General features: G+C 41.5%; 1 protein-coding gene across 8 annotated transcripts in view; it reads right to left on the bottom strand.

The window, feature by feature from the left end:
- CACNB4 (calcium voltage-gated channel auxiliary subunit beta 4) overlaps positions 1–23,893 on the bottom strand; it is a 231,839-nt gene that overhangs the window by 100,828 nt on the left and 107,118 nt on the right. The window contains exons 1-2 of one of the 8 annotated variants that reach the window (XM_081095541.1): positions 14,474–14,832; positions 12,375–12,534 (exon numbers count right to left, since the gene is read on the bottom strand). The exons of 4 other annotated variants lie outside the window; for them this stretch is intronic. In XM_081095541.1, the coding sequence (XP_080951667.1) occupies positions 12,375–12,380 (6 nt within the window). In that variant the 5' untranslated portion in view covers positions 12,381–12,534; positions 14,474–14,832. Of the gene's footprint in view, positions 1–12,374; positions 12,535–14,473; positions 14,833–23,893 lie in introns of those variants that run through there. 3 more of the 8 variants (XM_081095542.1, XM_081095540.1, XM_081095539.1) reach the window with 3 other exon arrangements.

Raw genomic sequence — 23,893 nt, 5'->3', positions numbered from 1 at the left:
TCAATATCTGATCTGTTCCCCAGTACAGCAAAAAGGACCAATAATTCCTTGGAGACTCAGGACCCGGAGGAAGGCCCAATCCTGAAAACTGGGAAATGCCTTCAGAGTTTATCAATGTCCTTGGCTAAGGGATATAAAAAGTCAACACAAATACTTATGGGAAAATGGGCATTTTTTATACCTAAAGAGAAGGTATAGTTTATAGCTAGAGTCTGTTGAATATCCTCAAGTTTCCTCCAGGAAGGCAATCTGGAACTTCAACACTCTCCCTCTTCCATTAAGTATGTGGAGGTGAGGCTTTACATGCGCAGTGTCTTTGTAAGTCGTAAATTAAGAACTGAAGTCAGCCCTAGCCGGTTTGACTCAGTGGATAGAGTGTCAGCTTATGGACCAAAAAGTCCCGGGTTTGATTCTGACCAAGGTCATGTATCTCAGTTGCAGGCTCCTCCCTGGCCCAGGCCCTGCTTGGGGCTCATTCAGGAGGCAACCAATCGATGTGTTTCTTTCACATCGATGTTTCTCTTTGTCTTTCCCTCTCTCTCCTCTACTCTCTAAAAATCAATGGAAAAAATATCCTTAGGTGAGGATTAAAATACAATACAATACAATACAATACAATACAATACAATACAATACAATACAAATACAATACAAATACAATACAAATACAATACAACTGGAAATTTAGATAACCTAAGAATCAGGTAGATCACAACTGACAACATTCTGGCTGAGTTTCCAGAACAAGGTATCTGATGTGTGCTCTCCCCATAATGTCCTCAAGATACCTTCTTACTAAACTAGTCTCTAAGTCAGACAAATCTTCAGTATGTGACTTGGCTGCTAGCTGCATTTTCAAGGCCAACTACTCTATGTAAATGCAACAAGCAAATGAAAAATCTAACAACTAGTTGCACATCTTACAGCCAGAATATGTTTTAATTACTAGTAAAAGGGATATGAATCAAACACTCACAGAAGCTAAGTTATGCATTTCCTTGTCCTTGTTCTACCTTATTTGCATTCTTCTCTCCTTTTCTTCCTCTTAAATTTTTTGTGGTTTTTTTTGGGTGATTCACCCACACTAATTTTGAGTTGTGGCACAAACAACTTTTTTAAAACTAACTTTATGCCAGTATATATTTTAAAACCAAGACAAAATAATACCATGTTTATCAACATACTATACAGTCCTAATAAAACCCTGATAATTCCCGTATCTTGCAGCTTGCAGAGTTCTTTATATTATAGCTTTAATCCAAGGGGTTTAACAAACACATAAAAACACACACTCACACACACACACCATTTGAAATGCCACAGCCAAAGAAAGCATCTTTAATAACAAATGGCAATTGTGTGCTTCAATTATAAGATCTACCATGGCCCTCTTACAGCACCATACTCTACACTAGTAATAATTTAAGAATTAGGATAATAAAAATAATACTTTAAAAATCTCTGAAAAATAACATATGTTATTTTATAAGTATGCAAATTTTGGCAATGAAAACATTCAAGCAGTGTTCATACAATACATATGCTAGCTTAGCTTTAACACAGCTTTTTACACATAAAGACTACTGCAGGACCTCTCTAGTGAGAGTTTGTGTATACCTACGTACCAAGTATGCTCACTTTTCCAGAAATAAACATTTGAACCTAAGAACTTTATCAAAATAAACCTCCACCGAGACTCATAGCCATCATCATTTTATTCCTTATCATCACAACCGGCTCTCTGTTGAGGCACTGGCATGGGTCTGTAAGCAGAAGGACCAGCTCTTAGCTGCCTCTGACCTTGCAGACAATGCTCGAGGCAGGGAGAACATCTATTCCCCAGAATTCTCCTTACCTTAAGAATCACAGTTTTCAGAGAGGTGAAGCATGTGAACACCAATCAACAAAGGAGAGAGCCTTCTGCACCCGGAAGGATAGGAGCTTCCCATCTCCCAGTGGTGAGTCATGTGTCCTTTCCTTAGCCAACTGGCCCACCAGTCAAGGATTAGTGCTCTTTCTGAACTCAGGACTCTAGCATGTAGTCAGTGTACGAATCTACTCCCTTCTACCATTTCACAAGCCCTAACAATGAGAAGTAAGGGCCTTTATCATATCCTTCCTAATCTCAATCCCAGTTTCCAGAATCCCATGAGTTATACTTGTTGTCCCAAAAGAGACTTCCAAAGTTCCTAAGTGAAGTATAATGCACATGCAGAAACTTACACATATATGTGTACAGTTCAATGGATGTTCACAAATTTTACAGACTGCGTAACCAGTGACCAGTCAAAACTGTCTTTTTCATAGTGATATACAAGGTCTGCTTAGCTTTATTAAAATTGGCAAAGCCTGAACTCCAAGCTACTACTTTCATGGGCTTCCTATACCTTCCAAAACAAGTTCTACTTCCAACACTGCAAAGAGACACTCTCTTAGCATTCCCGCCCGCACTCAGTCAATATATTTTTTAAGAAGGAGGCTGTCATCAAAACTGTAAAATCTCATGATGCTAATCCTTACTCCCAGCAATCCTCCCACTGTTTTATGTGATGAGGATCATGATATGATGAAATTTGGAGGAGAAATCTTCTGGTCTGGACATGACAGTGAAGAACAGCTGAGCCATAAGTTGGTCTGATACATGCATTTTTATATCTGCTCATTATCTGTATTTTTAGGCAGTCCTCGGAGTCCACATAGCTTAGCTTCTCAAGTTCTCTCCACAAAACTTTTATTTTCTCCCAATTCAAGAACTTTTTAAAGTACTCCAAGTCTTAATTAACAAGAACAGTACAGGAATTAAAATCCAAGGCACCATTTACAGTGGAACCATCCTCACACATAAAAAACCAACACACATTTCCAATGGAAAAAGAACCAGTAGCAACTGCTTCAGAGCTTCACCAGCATCTTCAGAGGTGTGTTTTAGGAATGTCTTCAAATTGCATGGTTTCATCTACCAAGGTGCTCAGACAGGGCCCACCGATAATGTGGATGAAACCAGAAGCCATTTGCGTCTTCAGATTACCCTCCATCCTTCCCCACTCTATGTTTGTACTGTGTGATTGACCAATAACTTCTGCTCTGTGGCTTCTGGTTGGCTTTGACTAATGGGGGCCCTAGCAGAGATAAGAGTAAGGGACAGAAATGAGATTGGGATATTTATTCCTTGGCTTCTTCCCAGGGAGGAAGCTTGTATCCTTACACAGGAAAGGATGTACCCTTCTCAAGGTAGCCTTCTTGACAAGACTCAGTCCTCCCAGTTTCCTATAATTATGCCCTTTCCTGGTCCCACTGGGTCTAGAGGTGGGAACAGCTCTGCAATGACCAGTACTATACTATCCTTCTGGTTTCCTTACACTTACCAACACCTTTTCAATTTATTGAACCTTACAAATTATCCTAGTTTGAAGATTTTATGGGGGTATTTTTTTGGTAGGAATTCTGATTGATACAATAACCCTCCTCTCAGAACTTATAGCTCCATGTATTTTTAACAAATATTGCTGTCTTTTGTATTTTTAAAAATATCCCTACTGAATCATGCAAATGTTTTCCTAAATTGCAAGCTCATGGAGAGGAATCAAAAATGAGAAGGAGAGAATAAAAATGGAACTTTGATACTCTTGGCTAAGGCCAAACATAGCATTACCGTGCAACTGTCATCAAGATCTGCATACAAATAATGAGAACTTTTCCCTAAAACACAAAACCTCTTTCTGACAATCTCTAGCGTTCCTTTACGTTTTGTGGGCGTACCATTATTTAAATTCATCAACAGTCAGGGGCTTCAAACCATATAAGAAAACAATATCAAACAAAAAAGCCTGAAAGAAATTGGGACTCTAATCTGGATTCTGAGTAGGAAAAGGTCTCCTCATTTGGGTCGGAGAGCAATCTGTTCTCTATTTTGGAGATCCTCCCAACTCCCAACTGCTTTGTAAGCTGTCAAACAAGCACTGTACAAATAATATGATTATCCCATCCTTCAGTGGTTTATTCTATTTTAATATTACTAACCCTAGGATTTGGCTTTGTAAAAAGAACAGCACTCTAGAAAGACCTGAGGAGGTTTCTAGGCCCAATTCCACGATAAATTGGGTCATTCTACGCAAGTCGTCTAACTCTTTGGACCTCGGTTCTTTCCATTTGTGAAATGAAGGCTGGTGGATGCAACTTCCCAAGTATTTGTAACCAAATTATTACAATAGACGTAAATAAATTCTTCTTATGGAACCTGGAGGCAATAGTCTAAAGCTGCTTCCCACTATCAAAAACTCCTTTGAATTCTTATATTTTAGATTAAAATTTTGAACTAATTTATACATTCTCAATGAAAAAAAGTTTAATTTAATATAAAAATGTTTTACAATACCCACCAAAATGTACATTTTTAAAATGAGCTAACCTTTTAATCCACAATTCTAAGAAGCTATTTCGGAGAAATGTCTCACGTGGTACACAAAATTCATATATAGAAATGTTAAACAGGAAGTATTCTATTCCCACTGAAAAATGGGAAATATTCTAAATTTATCAGTGGGCTTAACTCATTATGGTAAATCCGTGCTGTAAGATTGTTCTGTCATTCAGTTTTTTAAAATATATTTTTATTGATTTCAGAGAGGAAGAAAGAGGGAGAGAGAGAAACATCAATGATGAGAGAGAATCACTGATCAGCTACCTCCTGTATGCCCCCTCCCCCACTGGCGATCAAACCCAAAATCCGGGCATGTGCCCTGACCTGGAATCAAACCGTGACCTTCTGCTTCATAGGTTGTTGCTCAATCACTGAGCCATGCCAGCTGGTCTAGCCTTTTAAAAAAAAATCTAATATCAACCTAGCCTTTTTTAATCTGTGCAATTTTATTGTCCACTCTACTCTACAGTATCTTAACAGTTCACAAAGGGCCCTGTACCCTGTGATAACTAAGAAATGTTCTGTTCTCCCCTTCCTTATCAAATTCACCTTAATTTCACTCCTATATTTTACGATTGACAACATGATCAAATGTGAAATAACTTGAGAGTCTGATAAATAAGATCTTAATTCCATCCCTTGGATCCATAGAGCCAGTGAATCAAATAAGCCTCAAAATACTAATCTCTGGACATCATTTACAGTTAAACAATATTAAGGTTTCAGTAATGACTCTGGAAATAAACTGGGGAACAAATTTGTTTACCTACTAATTATTTTAGCATGATATTCATCGTATTCTTCTAGCCTGATGATAAATATTTGCCTTCAATTCTTACTACATTCAAAAAATATTTAATGGAATATTGAGAGATTGGGCTAAAGTAGAGATCACTCCTTTCGTCTTTGTAGCCTTTCACTTTATTATAGGGGAAAATTAAATAGATCAGGCATAGTTACTCCTTTTAAAGGTAATGAATGACTTTTTAAAAAATTATGAATGTCTTGCTCTGGCTGGGTGTTCAGTAGGTTAGAGTGTCATCCCCATATACCAAGGTAGTGGTTTAATCTCTGGTCAGGGCACATACAAGAAGCAACCACTGAATGTATAAATAATGGAACAACTAATTGATTTCTCTCTCTCTCTCTCTCTCTCTCTCTCTCAAGTCAATTTTAAAAAATGAATGTCTCTTGGAATTTATTATACTATATTCCTACATTTTCTAATTGATTATTGTTTTTAGCATACCCCAAAAGATAATAATGATGAGCTGAAGAAAAACTGTAAAGCAAAAAAACCCAAACAATATAAACATTCTTAATGATTAAGCATCACAACAATCATAAAACAATTATTTAAACCTTTTTTTGGTCAGCACTCTCCTAGTGTACAGCTAAGACTTCTTCTTGTAACTTAGCCAAGAAGAAAAGATAGAGATTAAAGCAGACATACCTCTCCTCGATCATCAACAAGAGTTAGAAGCTTACTTCTCAGTAAGCTTTTGCCTTTGTTTGTGTGTGTGTTTTTTTCCTTAGAGATGAGACTCAAGTGTTTCCAGCTCAAATCTCTGTGGGCTAGAAGTAAATGGTGGACATTGGCAAGCAAATGAGCAGTTGACAAAGCATCCTTTTGACTTCTAGTGTTAAAAATCTTAAATAAAATCCTTCCCTTTTCAAACATCTAGTCCTCTCAAAGATGTGCACCACACATACCTTCCTCTTTCAAAGATTCTGAAAAGGCCAAACATCCAATTCAAAGTCCAAATGCTAACATCTTACTTAGTATGCACAAGACACCATGGTAATTGATCATTTCAAGAAGCAAATGGCACCATAGTGGCATTTGCATCTCAGCCAAAGAAATGCCTATCAGCAAATAAAACAGAACTTTGGATATAAAAAAAAAAAACCTTAGAAATTATCTAAATCAAACCCTCTTCATTTTATAGGAGGAAAAATGAAAATTGGAGCGATTCAATAACTTCTCCAAGATAACTGGTAATAAATGGCTAAGACCAAGGCTTCCAACTCCTAGTGTTCTTTAAATTATACTCCACTGGTCCTTTCTGAAACAAAATTCAACAGACTATTCACAAGGCCTTAGAAGATTAGTGAGTTCTTTTACTTGTCAGCACCTATAATATTTTTTAGAAATCACTGTCAAAACTCATGCAAGTGCTCTGAAAATAAACCAAAGAATTTGGAGGAAACATCAAAACCTGCAGAGCAATGAGCATGTTTAGTCACCAAAGTATAAGTATATTCATTATATGTATAATAATAGCAGTAAACACTTATTTATTTTAAGGGCTTTATACATGTTAACTAATTTAACCTTCCAAACCACCAAAAATGTAGGTTCTATTATCATTGACACTTCAGTGATATGGGAACCAAGGCACAGAAAATTTAAGAAATGTACCCAGGGCTACCAGGTAGGAAGTGGGGAGCCAGGCTTAATCTCTAGCAAGCTTGCACTGAGTCTTTGCTTTTAATCATAACACTGTTACACTACATTACTGTTTCATAACACAAAGTACAAAAAATAAAGGACATTTTCCTGGTTGATAGACACACTCAGTATAAGAGAAATTTTATGGAGGCTAAGGAAAAATGAGAAACACCTTATCACTCACCAAATTTTTCAACAAATTTGCTAATAGAGTAATAACATTAAAAGTCAGAATCTTTTTCCTATATGATGCTCAAGCTACAAAGAAGCAGGACAGTAAAGAGTAATAGGATTTTTAAGAAGGCAAAATAAGAACACTAAGTTATTCACAAACTATACAATCAAACTCCTAAATAACTGAGAGTTTTAAACATTCACGTTATGATGTATCCCTTAGGTCATGTCCTCTGAACAGAAAGACTAGAAGCAAATTCAAAACGTCCTATTTTAAATTTAAGACTTTTCAATATCTCTGAGAACAGATGCAACAGAAAAAAAAAAATAGGATGCGGGAAGTACTGATATTGTGGCACAATTTAAGATGAGAGAAAAATATTTATTATTAAAACTACACAATTATGTTTTAAAAGAATACATAAATGTAAAGTAAGAACAAGTATTGGTCTATTTAGATCTCAAAGATGATCAGGTGCGGTATCTTCCTTTTGGCATACCCTTAGGTACTGTAACAATGGCCACACAGTTTTATCTCAGACTCACTCCCCTCAAAGTCTTAGAAAGGTCAAAGTCCACAGCACAAAAATCCACAACCCCAATTCACTTGCCATTATTTTATATGAAACTGCAAACTACCTAATGTTTACACACTAAGCAGCGGCCTGCTAGTCCCCGTCCTCAGTAAGGGAGGTCACCTGCATCTATACCATGTGGCTTTGCCAGTGGGGCAGTTTAGAGTTGCTGCCGTTTTCAAAGTCCACATGGCCTGCTGCAAACACATGAGAGGCACCTAAATCAACCTGGTTTAGATCAGAATACAGAGTTCATATCTATACAGCTTTCTTAGTATAATTTTCTTTTTTTTACTTATTTTATTTGTCTTATAGATATTGCACATTTCTTATTCAATTGCCTTTTAAGTAATTTACAATTTTCATTATTATTAGGAAAGGAATCTTTTTTCTATTATATATTATTAGGGCCCGGTGCACAAAATTCATGCACTGGGGTGGGGGTGGGGGTGGGGGTGGGGGTTCCTCAGCCCAGCCTGCCCCCTCTCACAGTCTGGGAGCCTTCAGGGGATGTCCTACTGATGGCCTCCCTCTGCAGGAGGCAACCTGACTGATCAGGGGAAGGCACCACCCCTATTACCCCGCTGCTGCTGCCACTGCCGGCTGCCACAGCCGCCAAGTTGTTTTCATCAACACGGACTCCAGTCCCTTCACCACAAAAAAAATGACAACTTTCTTTAGGCATTTTCAAGATGTCTCTTTCATAGGATATGACATTTCTTTCTTTCTTTTTTATCCTCACCTGAGGATATTTTTCCATTGATTTTTAGAGAGCATGGAAGAGAGAGGGAAAGACAGAAAGAAACATCAATGTGAGAGGGACACTTTGATTGGTTGCCTCCTGCATGAGCCCTGACCTGGGCCTGGACAGGGAGGAGCCTGCAACCTAGGTACATGCCCTTGATCAGAATCGAACCCGGACCCTGTGGTTGGCAGGCCGAGGCTCTATCCACTGAGCCAAACCAGCTAGGGCAGGATATGACATTTCTTAGACCCTCCAGCAGTGGACCTTTGTTTTTTCCTCCAGGAGTGTGGTGAAAAACCCTAGATCACTTTCTTGGATTGTTATTAGACAAGTTACCAAGAGCACTGTGAGAGGCGTACCAGGAGCTTAGCCAATGAGCTCTCAGAAAAGGTGTTACCTCTGCAGCTCACGCGCAGAGGCAGGACTGCCGGCGAGGGCCTGCCCTCTCCTCTCTGGGCTTGCCCTCAGCCGTGGCAGCTTGGGCAGGTCTCCCTCTCTCTGCTCCATCTCTGCTCTGGGCCTCACCTGCGCGCAGCCTCCTCCTGACCGGTCGTGACTGTTATGGTGTCCCAGCTAATTTGCATGCTGCCTCTTTATATATATATAGATTATTGGACTTTAAGAGCAAATAGAAAATGTGATTTTCATATGCTGATTTCAAATCTGTTCAAACTTCTCAATTTTCTTTTTCAACCCTAATAGTTTTAAGTAATTATCTTGAACTTCTTGGTATAATTTTTATTGTAGCTTCATGAATATCTGAGCTGACGGCTTGATAATTATTGTAAAGGACTAGTGGGAGAGGGAAAAGAGAGAACAAAAAGTGATAACCAATCCAGTTATGTCTCCTTGTCCTCCTCAGGTGGCTTAGTTTACCTAAGTAAGGGATATTACAAGGAGACGGTGCACAGAGTAACTAGAACCAATACGCAGAAATAAGATTCAAGCTGAACTATGATAAACAAGAAAGGACTAAGCCAATGAGAGGCCTTCCCACCTTCGCCCTTAAAAGCATTTTTTTTATAGTTATTGCTGACCTTCCTACAGAACATCTTGTACCACAGAATAATGTAACGCTCACTGAGTCACAGGACCTGACCTATGGACTCACAGGACCATATTCTAAAATCCTGATTGACATCATAGTCTCACAGGAAAAAGAACACCAGTAGGAAAAGAGATCCGGAAGGCCCTGAGGAAAGGCAGGATTGAACCTAATACTTCCCTCTGTCACCTAAAAATGGAAATTACCACAAAAGTGGCAAGACTGATGATCTTGGAGAGGTGAATGCATGGGTTCTGATCAGATTTAAGGAATTTCGCTCTATGACAATTACATCTAGAAATCACTTCAATGTATATTTTAGAAAACCATCATTGCTAAGAATTGATGGATCAAAGAGAAGTTTCTGTTCATCATTTATTCAGACTCTGGACAAACACCAAAATCACTCAGCTGAACCCTAACCGGTTTGGCTCAATGGATAGAGCATCAGCCTGCAGACTCAAGGGTCCCAGGTTCGATTCTGGTCAAGGGCATGTACCTTGGTTGCAGGCACATCCCCAGTAGGGAGTGTGCAGGAGGCAGCTGATCGATGCTTCTCTCTCATCAATGTTTCTAACTCTCTATCCTTCTCCCTTCCTCTCTGTAAAAAAGCAATAAAATATATAAAAATAAAAATCACTCAGCTGAGTAAAACAAGTTGATTTTCTCAGTCACCTCTCCTACACAAGCCACAAGCAGCATTTGGTTTTCCTCTCTGGCCCGAGATGCCAACACCCAGACCTTGGCTTCTTTTACAGGACAGGCCTCATTCCCTAGAAATAGGCCAAAAAGACTCTCACCCTCTGATAGACTATAAAAACTTCTCGTTTCCAAGAGAAATCGAATCCTTACTATCCCTAAGTGTTTTTCTGAAGGGCCCTAAACACACAGAGCCTTCTGTTTGCAGCTCATCCTCCTCCCTAGCACACACAAGAACATATCTCCGTATTTAAAATGACTTTATTGTAGCTTTGAAAGTAGCAAGCCTTTATTCTCTTGTGGATGTTTCGCCTTTCAACCCTCTTGGGTATCTTTCTTTATGTGAAAAGCAGTTAATTTTCCTTCTCCAAAATCTCCATGGCAGAAATCTCCACTTAGTATTAACTATCAATTAGCAAAGCATGGAGCCTGCCTATGTATGAATGTGTGTGAATGTATGAGGGTGTATACTGTGCACATGCCTGTGAGCACACAGACATTTAGGCAAACAAGTAGGCACACTGCTTATAGAAAATAAGTAGTTTCAATAATTAACATATATATTTATCCTTAAAATAATGTATAGTTGCATATAAATTTAAATATGTGCTTATATATATATATACATGCCATAGTTGATAAAATTTTTCTTCACTTTAACTTTTATATCTATAAGATTTCTAACAGTTTAATACATTATGGTTCCCTTTCTAGGATTGAAAACACCTAAAAATGTATTTTCCTCTTTAGTAAAAGCCCTGAATTATGAACTGTTCATCTTTTTTCACTGAAATTGACCAGAATTTTCCCTCCAAATACTAGTACTTTAGAATTTAAGCATTTGGAAGTGGAAGCAATTGTAACAGAGAAATCAACTACCAATTCTATGTGTAGATAACCTTGGCTTCACTTTACAAAATACTCTAAGAATCTGTATTTCATTTAAATTGCTCAAAATCCCAGAAAGTCCGTGTAGGAGCTTTAAATATTGCAAAGCATCTCCTGGGCAGGCCAGTCTAGTACTAGGGTGCTCACTATTTTAAGTGAAAACAACATTTCACAGAAATGCAATGACATATTTACATACATGTGCATGGAGAATCTGAAAGGATATATAGCAATATGTTATGTGTGATTGTGTCTGGGAGGAGTTAGGTAACTTTTCCTACTGATCTGCTTTTTCCATTTATCCCTCTAAGAACATCCCTCCTATTGTTTGTGTAATAAATCTACTGAATGAAAAAAAAAAGAAGTCTATTCTGATAATGATTCCATAAATGTCAAGATGCACAATGAAACCATTTATAAAACATGTATAACAAGGAGCAGACCTATCAAAATCTAATATGACTCAAATAAAACGTAGGTGATGAATTCTGGGGGCTCAGTCAGTGAAAAGCATCTTGGCCACCAAGACCTGTGCGAAGACCCAGCATGGGCGGTGGAAGTGGAATGGGCAACCCTCCCAGAAGACAAGGTAGTGAGATTCTGGGTGCATGATCAACTGTGACTGCCTGGTCTTGATATAGACTCATTCAGCAGCACACACGCCATTGTCCACGTCAAGGTAACAGAAGGAGTAATATAATGCATTAAATCTCTTGTCCCCATATAGGACCTTGCTATGGGGCCCAGAAGGATCTTATATACTTCCTGATAATTCTGAATGATGCTGACACGTATCTACCTTCCTGGAAACCAGAGCAGAAGTCAATGGACATCTTCAAAAGGCTCCACAGAATCAAAGAATCTAAAATGCCCAGACTCAAGTGTGTTCCATCCAGCATGGCTCTTGTTCCCCTCTCTTTATGTATACAGTTCATGAAATGCCAAGGTTACAAGCAAAAATCTAGGCTACAGGGAGCATAATATCTACCTCTGGACCAGACTCTTGAGAAAAACCTCACATCACTGTCCCCAGATCTTTCTTGTACTGTGGGGGTGTAAGGTGTTAACAGTGGATAATATTGGTTTATTCTTATTCAGAATACAATAGTACCTAGGCAAGATGACCTACGTAAACACACTAAATGTCATCACTTGTCATATGTTAAACCCCACACATCCCATAAAGACATTTCAACAGCACGTGGTGGTAGGATATATGTGATGTCTCCCCAACCCTCTGAGGAAAGTGCCATACTCAGCTTTTAGTGCCTGTGTATTCTCGGGCTGCAGCTGGCCCTCTGAGAAAGCCTCTCCACACCTGTCTACCAGACCTGTGCCGAGAGCTCTGCTTCCACCTGGGCAGACCCCACACTTACAGCCATAAATGCATTGGCACTGAGAAAGACTGCTGAGGATGCGGCTCTCCAGGTGTGGCTTTATTTGTCACTTCACCAGGTCAGCTATTTAGGCCTAGTCTTCTCCATTGGCTTGAAGCTTTGTTCACACCATCTTGGGTAACACATCACATTATTCGTCCTTATAAAAACAAATAAACTCAAATAAGCATTGAGAGTCAGTTCACCCTTCCGAGCACCTCTGCCTTCCCCTCTCGTGTGCCTGACACACTTTCCATCCCTCCCTTCCGAGAGACTCCCATACTTTCAATGGAGGAGCAGCCAGATGCCTTGCTTCATTCCTTGGGGTGCCTGCCTGCCTCAACCTTGCTGATGTGCACAGCTCGGAGGACCTCAGCCTGCAGGCCCGCCACTGAGTCACTGGGAACACAGCACTGCGGTCCCTAGCACGACCCACCATCAGCTGCTGCCACTGAGTGAAGTCCTGTGCTCTTCACTGCCCATCCTACAGAGAAACTGGGCCACCCCAAGAGGCTGGACCAAAAGGAGAAAAATGTTTTCCTACTTATAATGGCTCCCCTCTGAACCAGTGCATCGGAAATTCACACAGTCCTGGAGAATGAGGTGCTGGATACTTTAGTTCCTAGCCGACTCTGCTCATAGCAGCTGGCTTCTAAAATAACCAGTTATTCTAAAAGAACTCCAACCAATCCACTTAAGTGCAATGCAGCGCGCAATGGTCGAAAATAAAGTTATAGTTCAGCAAGACATCGCCTGTGTCATAACTCGGTGTGGAAGGAAGGGGCATGAGGAATCATCAGGCCTCCTGATGAACACGGCCGGGGAAGCTGGCTCCCTAAACTCCTGGAGTTGCGTTTTCCATTCTCCCACCCACCCACAAGGGTGGACCTTGTCTATTTCAGCCACCACTGCTTCAGGCCATGGTCCCTTGCAGTAAACTGACAGCCTGCTCATTGACAAGCACGTTGGGCAACACGCAGAGAGACTTTGCAGAAACAGAGTTAGAGTTAGAGCTAACACGCAGATAGGCAGGAAACACGGAATGCCTCATCAGAACGGAGAATTGCCATCTTTCACGGATTGCACAACATTTGATACATACGTCTGCATTGACGTATATCATAGGAGTTTTTTGTTGTTGTTGTTATAATCTGTTTATTTGGTGGTTGAGCCCGAGAACCTTATATAACACATCCCTGTCTCAAAGGTAGCAACATGCACGGCACTGCACTCAGTTACAATCCAGACTCCCCAGAGCAGGTCCCATTAGCCACCTGGAATCATTTCACAGGGCCAGCTTTCTATATAATTGATTAAAAATAAACAACGGCCACTAGCAACAGTGAAAGAAATGCTCAGGGATCAGCTTTACCCTACATTCAAAAGCTAGCATTCTGATGGTATGATTTTAGGAATTTCAGAAAAGCATTTCCCTCCTGATTTTAATAGATTGCATGAGCCTGACCTGTGGAGGGAAAGGAGCCCAGTTTTCTAAGCCAAAACACACGTGAGCATCCGTGGGTCTTCCAGGGTAGAGCACAGGAACACTACCCTCTGCCTCCGCGCTGGGTGTTGTACGACTCCAACCTTGCATCTGATTTCCTTAACAAAGAAGCAGCAGATCTGCACCACTTGTTTGGCCAGAAAGCACACAATACAGCTACCGCTGAGGAACTTCCATTCATGCTTGCTCAATAAACAATGTGGATGACATAATGAATGAGCCTTTCCTATGAACCCTGCTATTGGAAAACATAGGCACTTTCCGCAGAGTTTAAGCCCGTCTACAAGGAGCAGTTACCCCTGGTGAGATCAGACGTGGACCGAGAAATATACAAATCCAAACAGCGTACACTCTTAGATGCCTTTGCTATCACCCTAACTTCTTTTCTGCCTGAGGAGGAATTATATAATGAAGAATCATTTCCGTCAACTCTAAACTATACAGAGAACATTGACAGCGCAGCCAGCAAGAACCCGAAAGATGTGAGCTTTCAGCTCCATGTTCCCTGCGTTGCCTAAGAAATGGGGGAGGGGGGAGTTCAGTGGGAGGAGGGAGAGGAGGGGAGAGGGAATCAGCTATCTATGAAAATACTTACAGCCTCCGAGTCTTCAATGCCATGCAGGTACAAATTGTCATACATGGAGGTCTGATAATCCAGAGCACCTCTTTCAAGGCAAAAACAAAACTGCCACAGAAGCCACAGCTAGAGCTAAAAGATAGAAAAGGCCTGGGTGAAGGACTGCGCTTGCCTTATCAATTCCTGTGGCTTTACCAGGCAAGATGCTATTCATTCACATCACACGGGGTGAGCTTATCCCCAGAGGCAGTTCAGACCTGGCATTTTATCTGCCTTCCCAATACAGAGCATAGAAAAGCAAAACCCTTCCTCAACCACAGACTGGTGACTGAGCTAGGAAAGTGGCCTCTGATTGGCTCGGCTCGCCTGCTTCAGTCAGCTGAAGAGCGTTCCCTGGGAGAGTGGAGGGTGACTGGAGCATCCTCCCCAGCAAAGAGCTGCTTCCTGTTTCGCCTGCACTGTGTGGCTCTGCAACGCACACTTGTCAATATCGAAAAGGCTGCGTGGAATGTTTGGAAAGGCGGACTAACGGGTACTCTGAACACTACTGCTCATCTTCTTAATTAAATTCACAATTGAAGGGAGGTAGGGGAGCAAAGGAGAGATTTTATTTCCAGAGAATATTGTGTAAAGACAGGCAAACAGATACTAATCTCCATGCAACATCTGTACTTAACAGATGCAATTTCAGTCAAACGGGCAATAAATCACTTAAAATTTTTAAAAAAGCAACAAGGTAAAAAAAAAAAAAGGATAAACAGATGGTAAGATTTCTTGTGGGACTTTCGACTGTAAAAGTTTTCAATATTCTCACTGAAAAGTTTTCAATATTCTCTGCCTCACTGGCAAGAAAATACCTCTGTAACCCAACCAGTGAAGTTTGAAAAAAGAAGCCAAAAGCTCTCAAAAGTCTTCGTTTAGATGCAAAAATTTTAATGTCTCTTTAGTTTAATTTTTTTAAACCATCTTTAAGTAACAGCCAATATTTTAGCGTAAGTCTTTCATCCTCTTTCCAATGTTTAGTCCTTTAATCCTCCTCAAACAGCATTGATCTTTCTCCAAAAACCCAAACAGAGAAGTTCTCCTCCCTCCCTCCACTCCTACCACACCGCAGCCAAGTTTCACCCAGGACTGGTCCCACACTAGACTCAGCTACATACTTAAAGCTTTCTGGTCAACCAATAAGGTACTGTAGCTTTGAAACAGGAGAGCTCTAGAGCTCACTCTAGAACAGTGGTTCTCAACCTTGGCTGCACATTAGAATCACCTGGGAATCTTTTTGAAATCCTGATTTCTGGGCCTCATCCTCCGGAAATTCTGTTTCTTTGTTATGGGGTGGGGCCACAACATTCGTAACAAAGAAACAGAATTTCGGGAGGATGAGGCCCAGAAATCAGGATTTTAAAAAGATTCCCAGGTGATTCTAATGTGCAGCCAAGGTTGAGAACCACTGCTCTAGAAAAAGCCAGCAACATTTGGCAAAAAGAAGTTGGTGAGGGGCAAAGAACACAATCTAGAGCACTGAATGATTGATTGGGGTAAGCAATGACCCAGAAACTCAGAGGCTCTGAGTGCAGAATCAGCTTCACCACTGATTGGTCGGATGACTCTGGACCAATCACCACATTAAGGACTTTAGTTTCTTCACCTGCCAAATTGAGGTTAGATGTAACTCAGAGAAAGAATTTTGCAAATCTAAAGTGCAACATAAACACTTATCAACGACAACCCTGCTTTGTCAGCTGGAAGACTTTGGCTGTCGTTCATGGGAGCTCAGCACAGGAGTAGCTGGCTGGCCCTGGACCTAGAAAATGAGGCCTGTCCTCCCAGCCGCTATCTCTGAAAAGACTCACTCTTAAAGAAACAACCCTGAGTCACAAAAAGCCATACCTGAGCTACAACTGTTGAGTAGAGCACAGGTCTTCCAGGTCTGCACTGACTAGTAATGTCTTTCGATCACAGTTGTACACCTTGGGAACGGCACTCGTACTCAGTCACTTTCAAATATAAACAATGGCAAGGGGACTCATCTGTTCTTCAGAACCCCCAAATGGTAGGATTCATAGAGGATGCCATCTGTGCCTACACAGAGGGAGAATGGCAGAAGAGAATGGGTACAATAGGCAGGATACCATAGAAGAAAGCCAAGTGCCAGCTCTACCTGTTGACAACTGTGTGTCCTGGAGCAAATCACCTACCAGGTTGATCCTCAGCTCTCCCCTCCATAAACCAAGAGGACTGGGCCAAAGGATTTGTAAGTTCAAATCCCTGTATCTGATTCTGTCATTTTAATTAACTCTCTAACTATATAGCCTTGTGATATTTTAGCCAGAATCTACAGAAAATTCGGGCAAGAAGGTCTTTTTTTCTCTTAGATTTTCTAGATCATTTCTTTACCACCTTAATTGAGAGTATAGATATTTCCTGAGTATCTTTAAATAGAAATCTAAATTAGGGTGGGGGGGAGAGGCTGTCCACTTCCATAATTCACCCAGATGAGAGAAACTGCTCCCTACTGGGAAAACTGTGCATGACTCAAGTCCTCTCCTGAATTCCCTGCCTCAAAGTGTTCCCTACAGCTAATGTGAGGGTCTAAAAGGAAGTTGTTAAAGAATAGGGCTCATTTTGTGATAGATTAATGCATGCAGTAAGCAAGTCTGACTCAGGGTGGGATGTCAGGAAGAAGGTACTTGATCAAGCACTGCAGCCTGTGGTTACTCCCTGCAGCCCTACATCCAACCCCTCAAGCACTAAGAACAGATGTGAAGCAGGGGCAGGCTGGCTCTACCTGCTCCCCAGAAGCTTAGAAAAATGCTGGACTCAGAATCACTAATTGTCAGAGGCAGGAGAACCCCAGAGTTACCTAATCCAGCCCTCATTTTAATACCCAGAATGGTTACACTGCTGTTTTCAAAGCCATACTTTTCTACAGTTGAGTGTTCCTTCCCACTCCCTTCTTGATGGGGTTTTCAAGATAAGGGAGGAGGAGCAGTGGACCTGTTTCCAGGAGGAATTTGGTAAAACAGGAGAAAGTCACTTTGGTGGGTAAAAAATAAAAAACTTCTTTAAAACCACTCCTTTCATTCTCAAAATTGTCTAATCACAAGTCATTTGGTCACCCACAAGCTGACAACTAAAAATCAACTCACAGATTGAGGAGTCTGTCCCTAGGGTTTGGATCTACACAGAATAAGCACTGCACCTGCAAGTCACCTAAAGATTTCAAATCCTGCCGAAACCGGTTTGGCTCAGTGGATAGAGCGTTCAAATCCTTACTCAGGCTGATCCCAGAGGAACCCTAGTGAGCGACTCACACTGGATTCCCCAGTGGAACTCTGAGGAGTTCCTAGAAAAATGAACTCAAAACTCCAGGAGGATATTGGACTTGACCATCTCGGTCCCAAGATACTCTGAACTAAGAGCTGGCTGAGAAGTAGTGAGAGGCCCTGGGAGCTTTCTGGGCCTGTTTCAGATCGCAAGCCACCAGCTTTGGGTCAAAGGTCCTTGGGATTCCAGCAGGTCTAAGTTCCAAGGGTCCACTTTCAGGAGTATCACACTTAACTGCAGCAAGAGGTGAAAAGCAACCAGGGGACTGGCAGCCTCTTAGTGTGACTTCTAAGAGTCAGAGTTAAGTAACTGGTTGAGAGGATGGCCCACTTCGCCTACCTGAGGTTACAATGAGAACAATGAGGTGAACACCTTATTGCTCACTGTGTGTTGGTGTTTGCCACTAACTCCCTGTCTCTCATGCCTGATGAGCCTCCAAAATCACACATAGCCCCGAAAAGCCTGCCTCCCATTTCAAAACTGCTTGATGACTACGCTTCTCACCCACTTCCTTCCAAGTCATCTCTCATGATGATCAATAGTGCAAAGTCAAACAACTCCTATGACAGGGGATGGCTTGTATGATTCTGTCATAAATTCCACATGATTTCTGGTGGGGAGGTTGTTCTTGCAAGCTGACAAATGCCTCAACTGAGCTCAGTTCAGTGGAGGAAATGGTATGGTGCTCAACAAAGCAGGAAAGCTCTCTTCTGTATCTCGGTGGAACATTACTTTGAGTTAGTTTTTGTTGGTTTCAAACCTAAGGACATGGAGTTCCTCTCCCTTACCTGGGCTGGGCTTTATGGTACAGCAAACACGTGGGATTGACAGTGGAATGTAAAGGACAAGCCTATCTCTTTTCTATTTGTTTGGAAAGGGGGAGAAGAGGAAGAGAAAAGCCAAGAGTGAGCTCTGAGTTTTAGACAGCCATGATCAAGACAACCGGTGTAGACTTGGAAGCTAAAAGAAATGTTGCTATCCAATTTTCCACCCAGGTTTTTCCTGAATGTAACTCTTCTAGGCCAGTGTAGTTATATGTTCTACAGTAGGACTCTGAGAGGTCAGGGAAGAAACAAAAGGAATCGGGTTTGGACTCTCATTGGCTCTATGAATTAGAACACAAGCCCAAAGCCTCTACTTGCCAATTCAGCTATGGGCACTACGTTGCTTTTTGTTATTGTTTGAATTTTGTGAAGTGACCATAGTGTGCTACATTATTTTCTCCCTCTTTGGCTCTGTAAGAACTAATCCACTCACTTCTTTGCCTCTAGAAAGCATGAATATTGTAACCTGCTTCCTTCCTGCTGCACCGGCGGCAGGGCAGACAAAGGAATGAAAACAAAACAGAACAAAGCACTACAGACAATTGATTCCCCTTTTAGTAGTCCTCCGAGTTGGAATTTAAACCTCACTACCTAGGCAGGCCTGTCCTTGATTCTCTCTGGGCCTCATCTGTAACATGGAAATAATATTAGCTCTGGATGCAGTGAGTTAATAAATGAAATGTACATAGAAATTTCCTGGTGCTTAGAAAGCAGAGAGAAGAATCGGCACTTTTTTAAGGGAAGTACTATGGAATCAGGACCGCCTACATCGCCCAGCTCCAAGGACCCACACACTCTGCAATCTGTGTGAATGGTATTCCTGGGGCAGTGTAACAGGAATACTATGCAGCAGGGTGGTTAAGAGCAGGGGATCTGGAGCCAGACTGCCCACAAATCCCTGTTGTGTCACTTCCCAGCTGGATAACCCTTGGCAAGCGACCCTGCCTTCACTTCCTTATTTATAAAATCAGGACTAGCCCAAGATTATTGTGCAGATGAAAAGCCTTGATAAAAGAAAGTGCTCAGAACGGTGCCTGGCACAAGCTCAATGCTGCACAGCATCAGTTGCTTCTTATCTTTGGGTCTGGCCTGAAGCCCTGGTACCTTTTGCCTTGGAGGTAGATTCCTAGTGCTTGCCCCTGATATTGGCCTGGTCCTCTCAGTCCCCACCTGGGACCCAGTCTCAGCTAGCAGAGCTGAGACCAGCATCCTGCCTCCTGTTGCCCTACTTAGCTCAGTGCCAGCCTCCTCCCGGTCGCCTACCCGCTTCATCTGGCCAGGCTGATTACTCCTTATGCTGAAGCTGGCGTGCAAGCCCAGGCAACCATGGCCTGACAACACCTCTACCCTTAGGCCACCCCGCTGAACCCTGTGTGCCCTGGGTCCCCACCCCCAACCTCCCACTGGCCTTCCCAATGGCCTGGTCTCTTGTCAAACTACAATTTTCTATTTTTTTTTCCAAACTATAATTCTGAACTCCTCACCCCACCAGCCACTCCTGAACTGCTCCAACCTGCCACAAACCATTGCCAAGAAAATGTCCCCATGAAAATCCTATAACACATGCTACTATTGGTTCTTACCAAGGAGGCAAGAGGAGAGTGAGAAAGACAGAGAGAAACATGGACAGGGATAAAGAAGCATTCAAAAGAAGAATGAATATATGGACTAGCTTCCCCACCTCCCTGCTATTCTTGATGGCTCCAGGAAAAAAGAATACTTCATAATTCATAAAAGAGTGAGCGTAGGTAAGGCAAAAAAATTCCCATGGCCTATTCAACTTGCCAGAAAATGACAGATCCCTCCCCGTGATTGACAGATTACTCAGTAATCTCTAGATTTTTGAAATTTGGTTTTTTGGGGTTTTTTTTTAAAAAAAAGGCCAATCTCTTGGCAAAAACATTCCATCTAGCCACAATTTTCATTAATGCTATACAACTTTATTTTCCACTCTTTTCCAAAATGAACTGAGGAGGCTGGTCCAGCTGATCTCCGCCCTGCTGCCTATACATCATTCAGCACTAATTTAACAATTACAGCTTTCAATTGCTGACTGCTCTGCACTATTTTAGAGGCTGGGAACTCAAAGATCACCAAGACATGACTGCATGCGCCTGGAAGCCGACTGAGGGCTGGTGCGGTAGCAATATTGGATGTCCCTGAGACAGAAACTGAACCCAAGAGATGGCTGCAATCAAAGCACTCAACTGTGAGAAGCTCCTATGAGAATTGGAGAGAAATTTGGTTCTTTTTTCTGAAAAGCCTCAGCAGGGGTGAGGAGCAGGAAAGGGGGGAGGAAGGGACGGGTTTCACTCATGAACAGGGCAGAAATGAGTCAGCCACCAATTTACTACATGGCCTTAGGCAAACCACTTCCTAGGATTCCCAATTTGCTGCAAAGAGTAAACAGCTGTTTGTTTTTTATGTAAAATTTGTCAAATTTTATTTTGCTACTGCTTTTAGGTAGAAATTCATGTTTTTCCTTCCTAGGGGGAGTTTTCCTCTTTGATTTGATCACACAGTTTACAGACAGATGCATCAGGTCACCTAATAAACATCCATAAATGCTTACTGAGTCCCTAGTACCACCTCCAAACAAAAACCCGACAGTGTCGGCTCCCATCTGACATCTTTGTACCCATCTGATACCTTATGCAGTTATTACAATATTATTGACTATATTCCCTATGCTATATTTGTTGTGTTGAGTGAAATAAGTCAAACAAAGACAAATGCCAGATGATTTCACTTATATTTGAAATTTACAAATAAACAAGCAGAACAGAAACAGATTCACTGAGACAGAGAATATTTTTATTGATTTTATTGGGGTGAGATTGGTTAATAAAATTATATAGGTTTCAGGTGTACAATTCTATAATACATCATCTGTATATTGTATTGTGTGTTCACCACCCCAAGTCAAGTCCCTTTCCGTCAACATTTATCCCCTTTTACCCTCTTCTACCTTCCCCAACCCACGATTCAGAGAACATTTTGATGGCTGCCAGATGGGAGTGGGTTAGGGGGATGGGTGAAGGGATTAAGAAGTACAAATGGTAGTGACAGAACAGTTGCATCTCTCATTTTGCATCTTTGTCCTTTCACCTTCTCCCCTACAGCCAGCCTGGCCTTCTTGGACACATCACTGAACTCTGTCTATTCTGAGCCCTTTGCTTGAACCTGACACTTCCCTCCACCCCATAAACACACACTAGTGAGATTGGTGAATTAGTATCTGTTTCCAGAATGTGAGTTCTATGGAAAAAGGAGTCACTATTATATTCCCACTGCCTAGCACAGTGCCTTGTATATAGACAGCTTTCTATATACAGCTTTCTGTATATAGACAGAAACAGATTCACTGAGACAGAGAATATTTTTATTGATTTTATTGGGGTGAGATTGGTTAATAAAATTATATAGGTTTCAGGTGTACAATTCTATAATACATCATCTGTATATTGTATTGTGTGTTCACCACCCCAAGTCAAGTCCCTTTCCGTCAACATTTATCCCCTTTTACCCTCTTCTACCTTCCCCAACCCACGATTCAGAGAACATAGACAGCTTTCTATATACAAGGCACTGTGCTAGGCAGTGGGAATATAATAGTGACTCCTTTTTCCATAGAACTCACATTCTGGAAACAGATACTAATTCACCAATCTCACTAGTGTGTGTTTATGGGGTGGAGGGAAGTGTCAGGTTCAAGCAAAGGGCTCAGAATAGACAGAGTTCAGTGATGTGTCCAAGAAGGCCAGGCTGGCTGTAGGGGAGAAGGTGAAAGGACAAAGATGCAAAATGAGAGATGCAACTGTTCTGTCACTACCATTTGTACTTCTTAATCCCTTCACCCATCCCCCTAACCCACTCCCATCTGGCAGCCATCAAAATGTTCTCTGAATCGTGGGTTGGGGAAGGTAGAAGAGGGTAAAAGGGGATAAATGTTGACGGAAAGGGACTTGACTTGGGGTGGTGAACACACAATACAATATACAGATGATGTATTATAGAATTGTACACCTGAAACCTATATAATTTTATTAACCAATCTCACCCCAATAAAATCAATAAAAATATGTGAATAACTCACAGTGGCCCAGCACTCCTTGGCTACCTTTGCACTGGGGCTGCCAAACAGGGCAGTGACTAACAATAACAACAAAAATATTCCCCAAATGAAATGCGAATTATTTTAGAGCTAAGAAAACCAGGACATGAGTATCCCAAGAGGGTCCTCACCAAATTGTCTTCATGCCCTGACAAAGAGAGAGTGGTCCTGTTCAGATTCAGTTTCTTACAAATTAAAAATGTTTTGTTTTAACAATGCCTCTCTTGCAAAGAAAACATAATTTATAATGTGTGATAGAGTCTTCTTTTCTGTGTGAGATGGAGAAAACACCCCATGACCTTTCATACCTTCAAACCTTTGCACACAATGCTCTCTCTAGGAGGCCACCTCCACTCTGCCATGCCCCACCTCAACTTTTTCTATTTGGTGAATTCCTTCCTTCTTTAAGGTCCAATGTAAATGTCACCAAGACTTTCCTAAACTCCCTCAAACATTAGACACTCCTTCTTCTATACTCCCATAGCACCTTATTTTCCTTTACTTCTTTACTCATGAGTCCACCACATAATAGTGTAATTTGTCCAATAGACTTGTTTCTTCCACTATGAGATAAACAACTAAAGCAAGATTCAAGTCTTACTCCACTTTGTATACCAAAGGCTCTATTCCATAGAAAATCTTTATTAAGTACTGGTTACAGGCACTAAAAGACGAACATAGAAAAATAAAGACTATTAAGCCCAGATTTCAGGATCCCCAATAGACAACCAGGGAGCCAGCCAAGTCCGATGCAAAAGCAAATTGAGTCTTTATTCGAGCTAGCTCATGCTCCCTGACCACACTCGCCGATGCAGCAGCAGGGGGCAGAGAGAGCTAGCTCTGTGGGAAGAGGGGTTTTATAGGGGGGTTGGAGTAAGGGGAGGAGAGAGGACTGTGGGCCCTGCCGATTGGCCAGGTGCAAGTTGGGGTCTTGTTACACAGGATGTGGTTGTGTCTATGGTACGCCCTTCCCTTGATTGTCATTGGTAGCAGAGGCTTGGGCTTCCGGGAAGAAGCTCCTTGCCAAGCACATGGCTAATGGCTGCTGCCCAAAAATGGAGGATCCAGGGCAAAATGGAGGGCATAGCCCTTGCCCTTTCCAAGACAACAACACTACATTTTGAGCCCTGATGACATTACCTCCATCATAGTCCATGCAGTCTACTCTAGTAG

The sequence above is a fragment of the Myotis nattereri genome, assembly GCF_964212035.1.
Source record: "Myotis nattereri genome assembly, chromosome: 7".
NCBI lineage: Eukaryota > Metazoa > Chordata > Mammalia > Chiroptera > Vespertilionidae > Myotis > Myotis nattereri.
The sequence above is the reverse complement of the archived record's forward strand: the minus strand, read 5'-3'. Positions and strand labels throughout refer to the sequence as shown.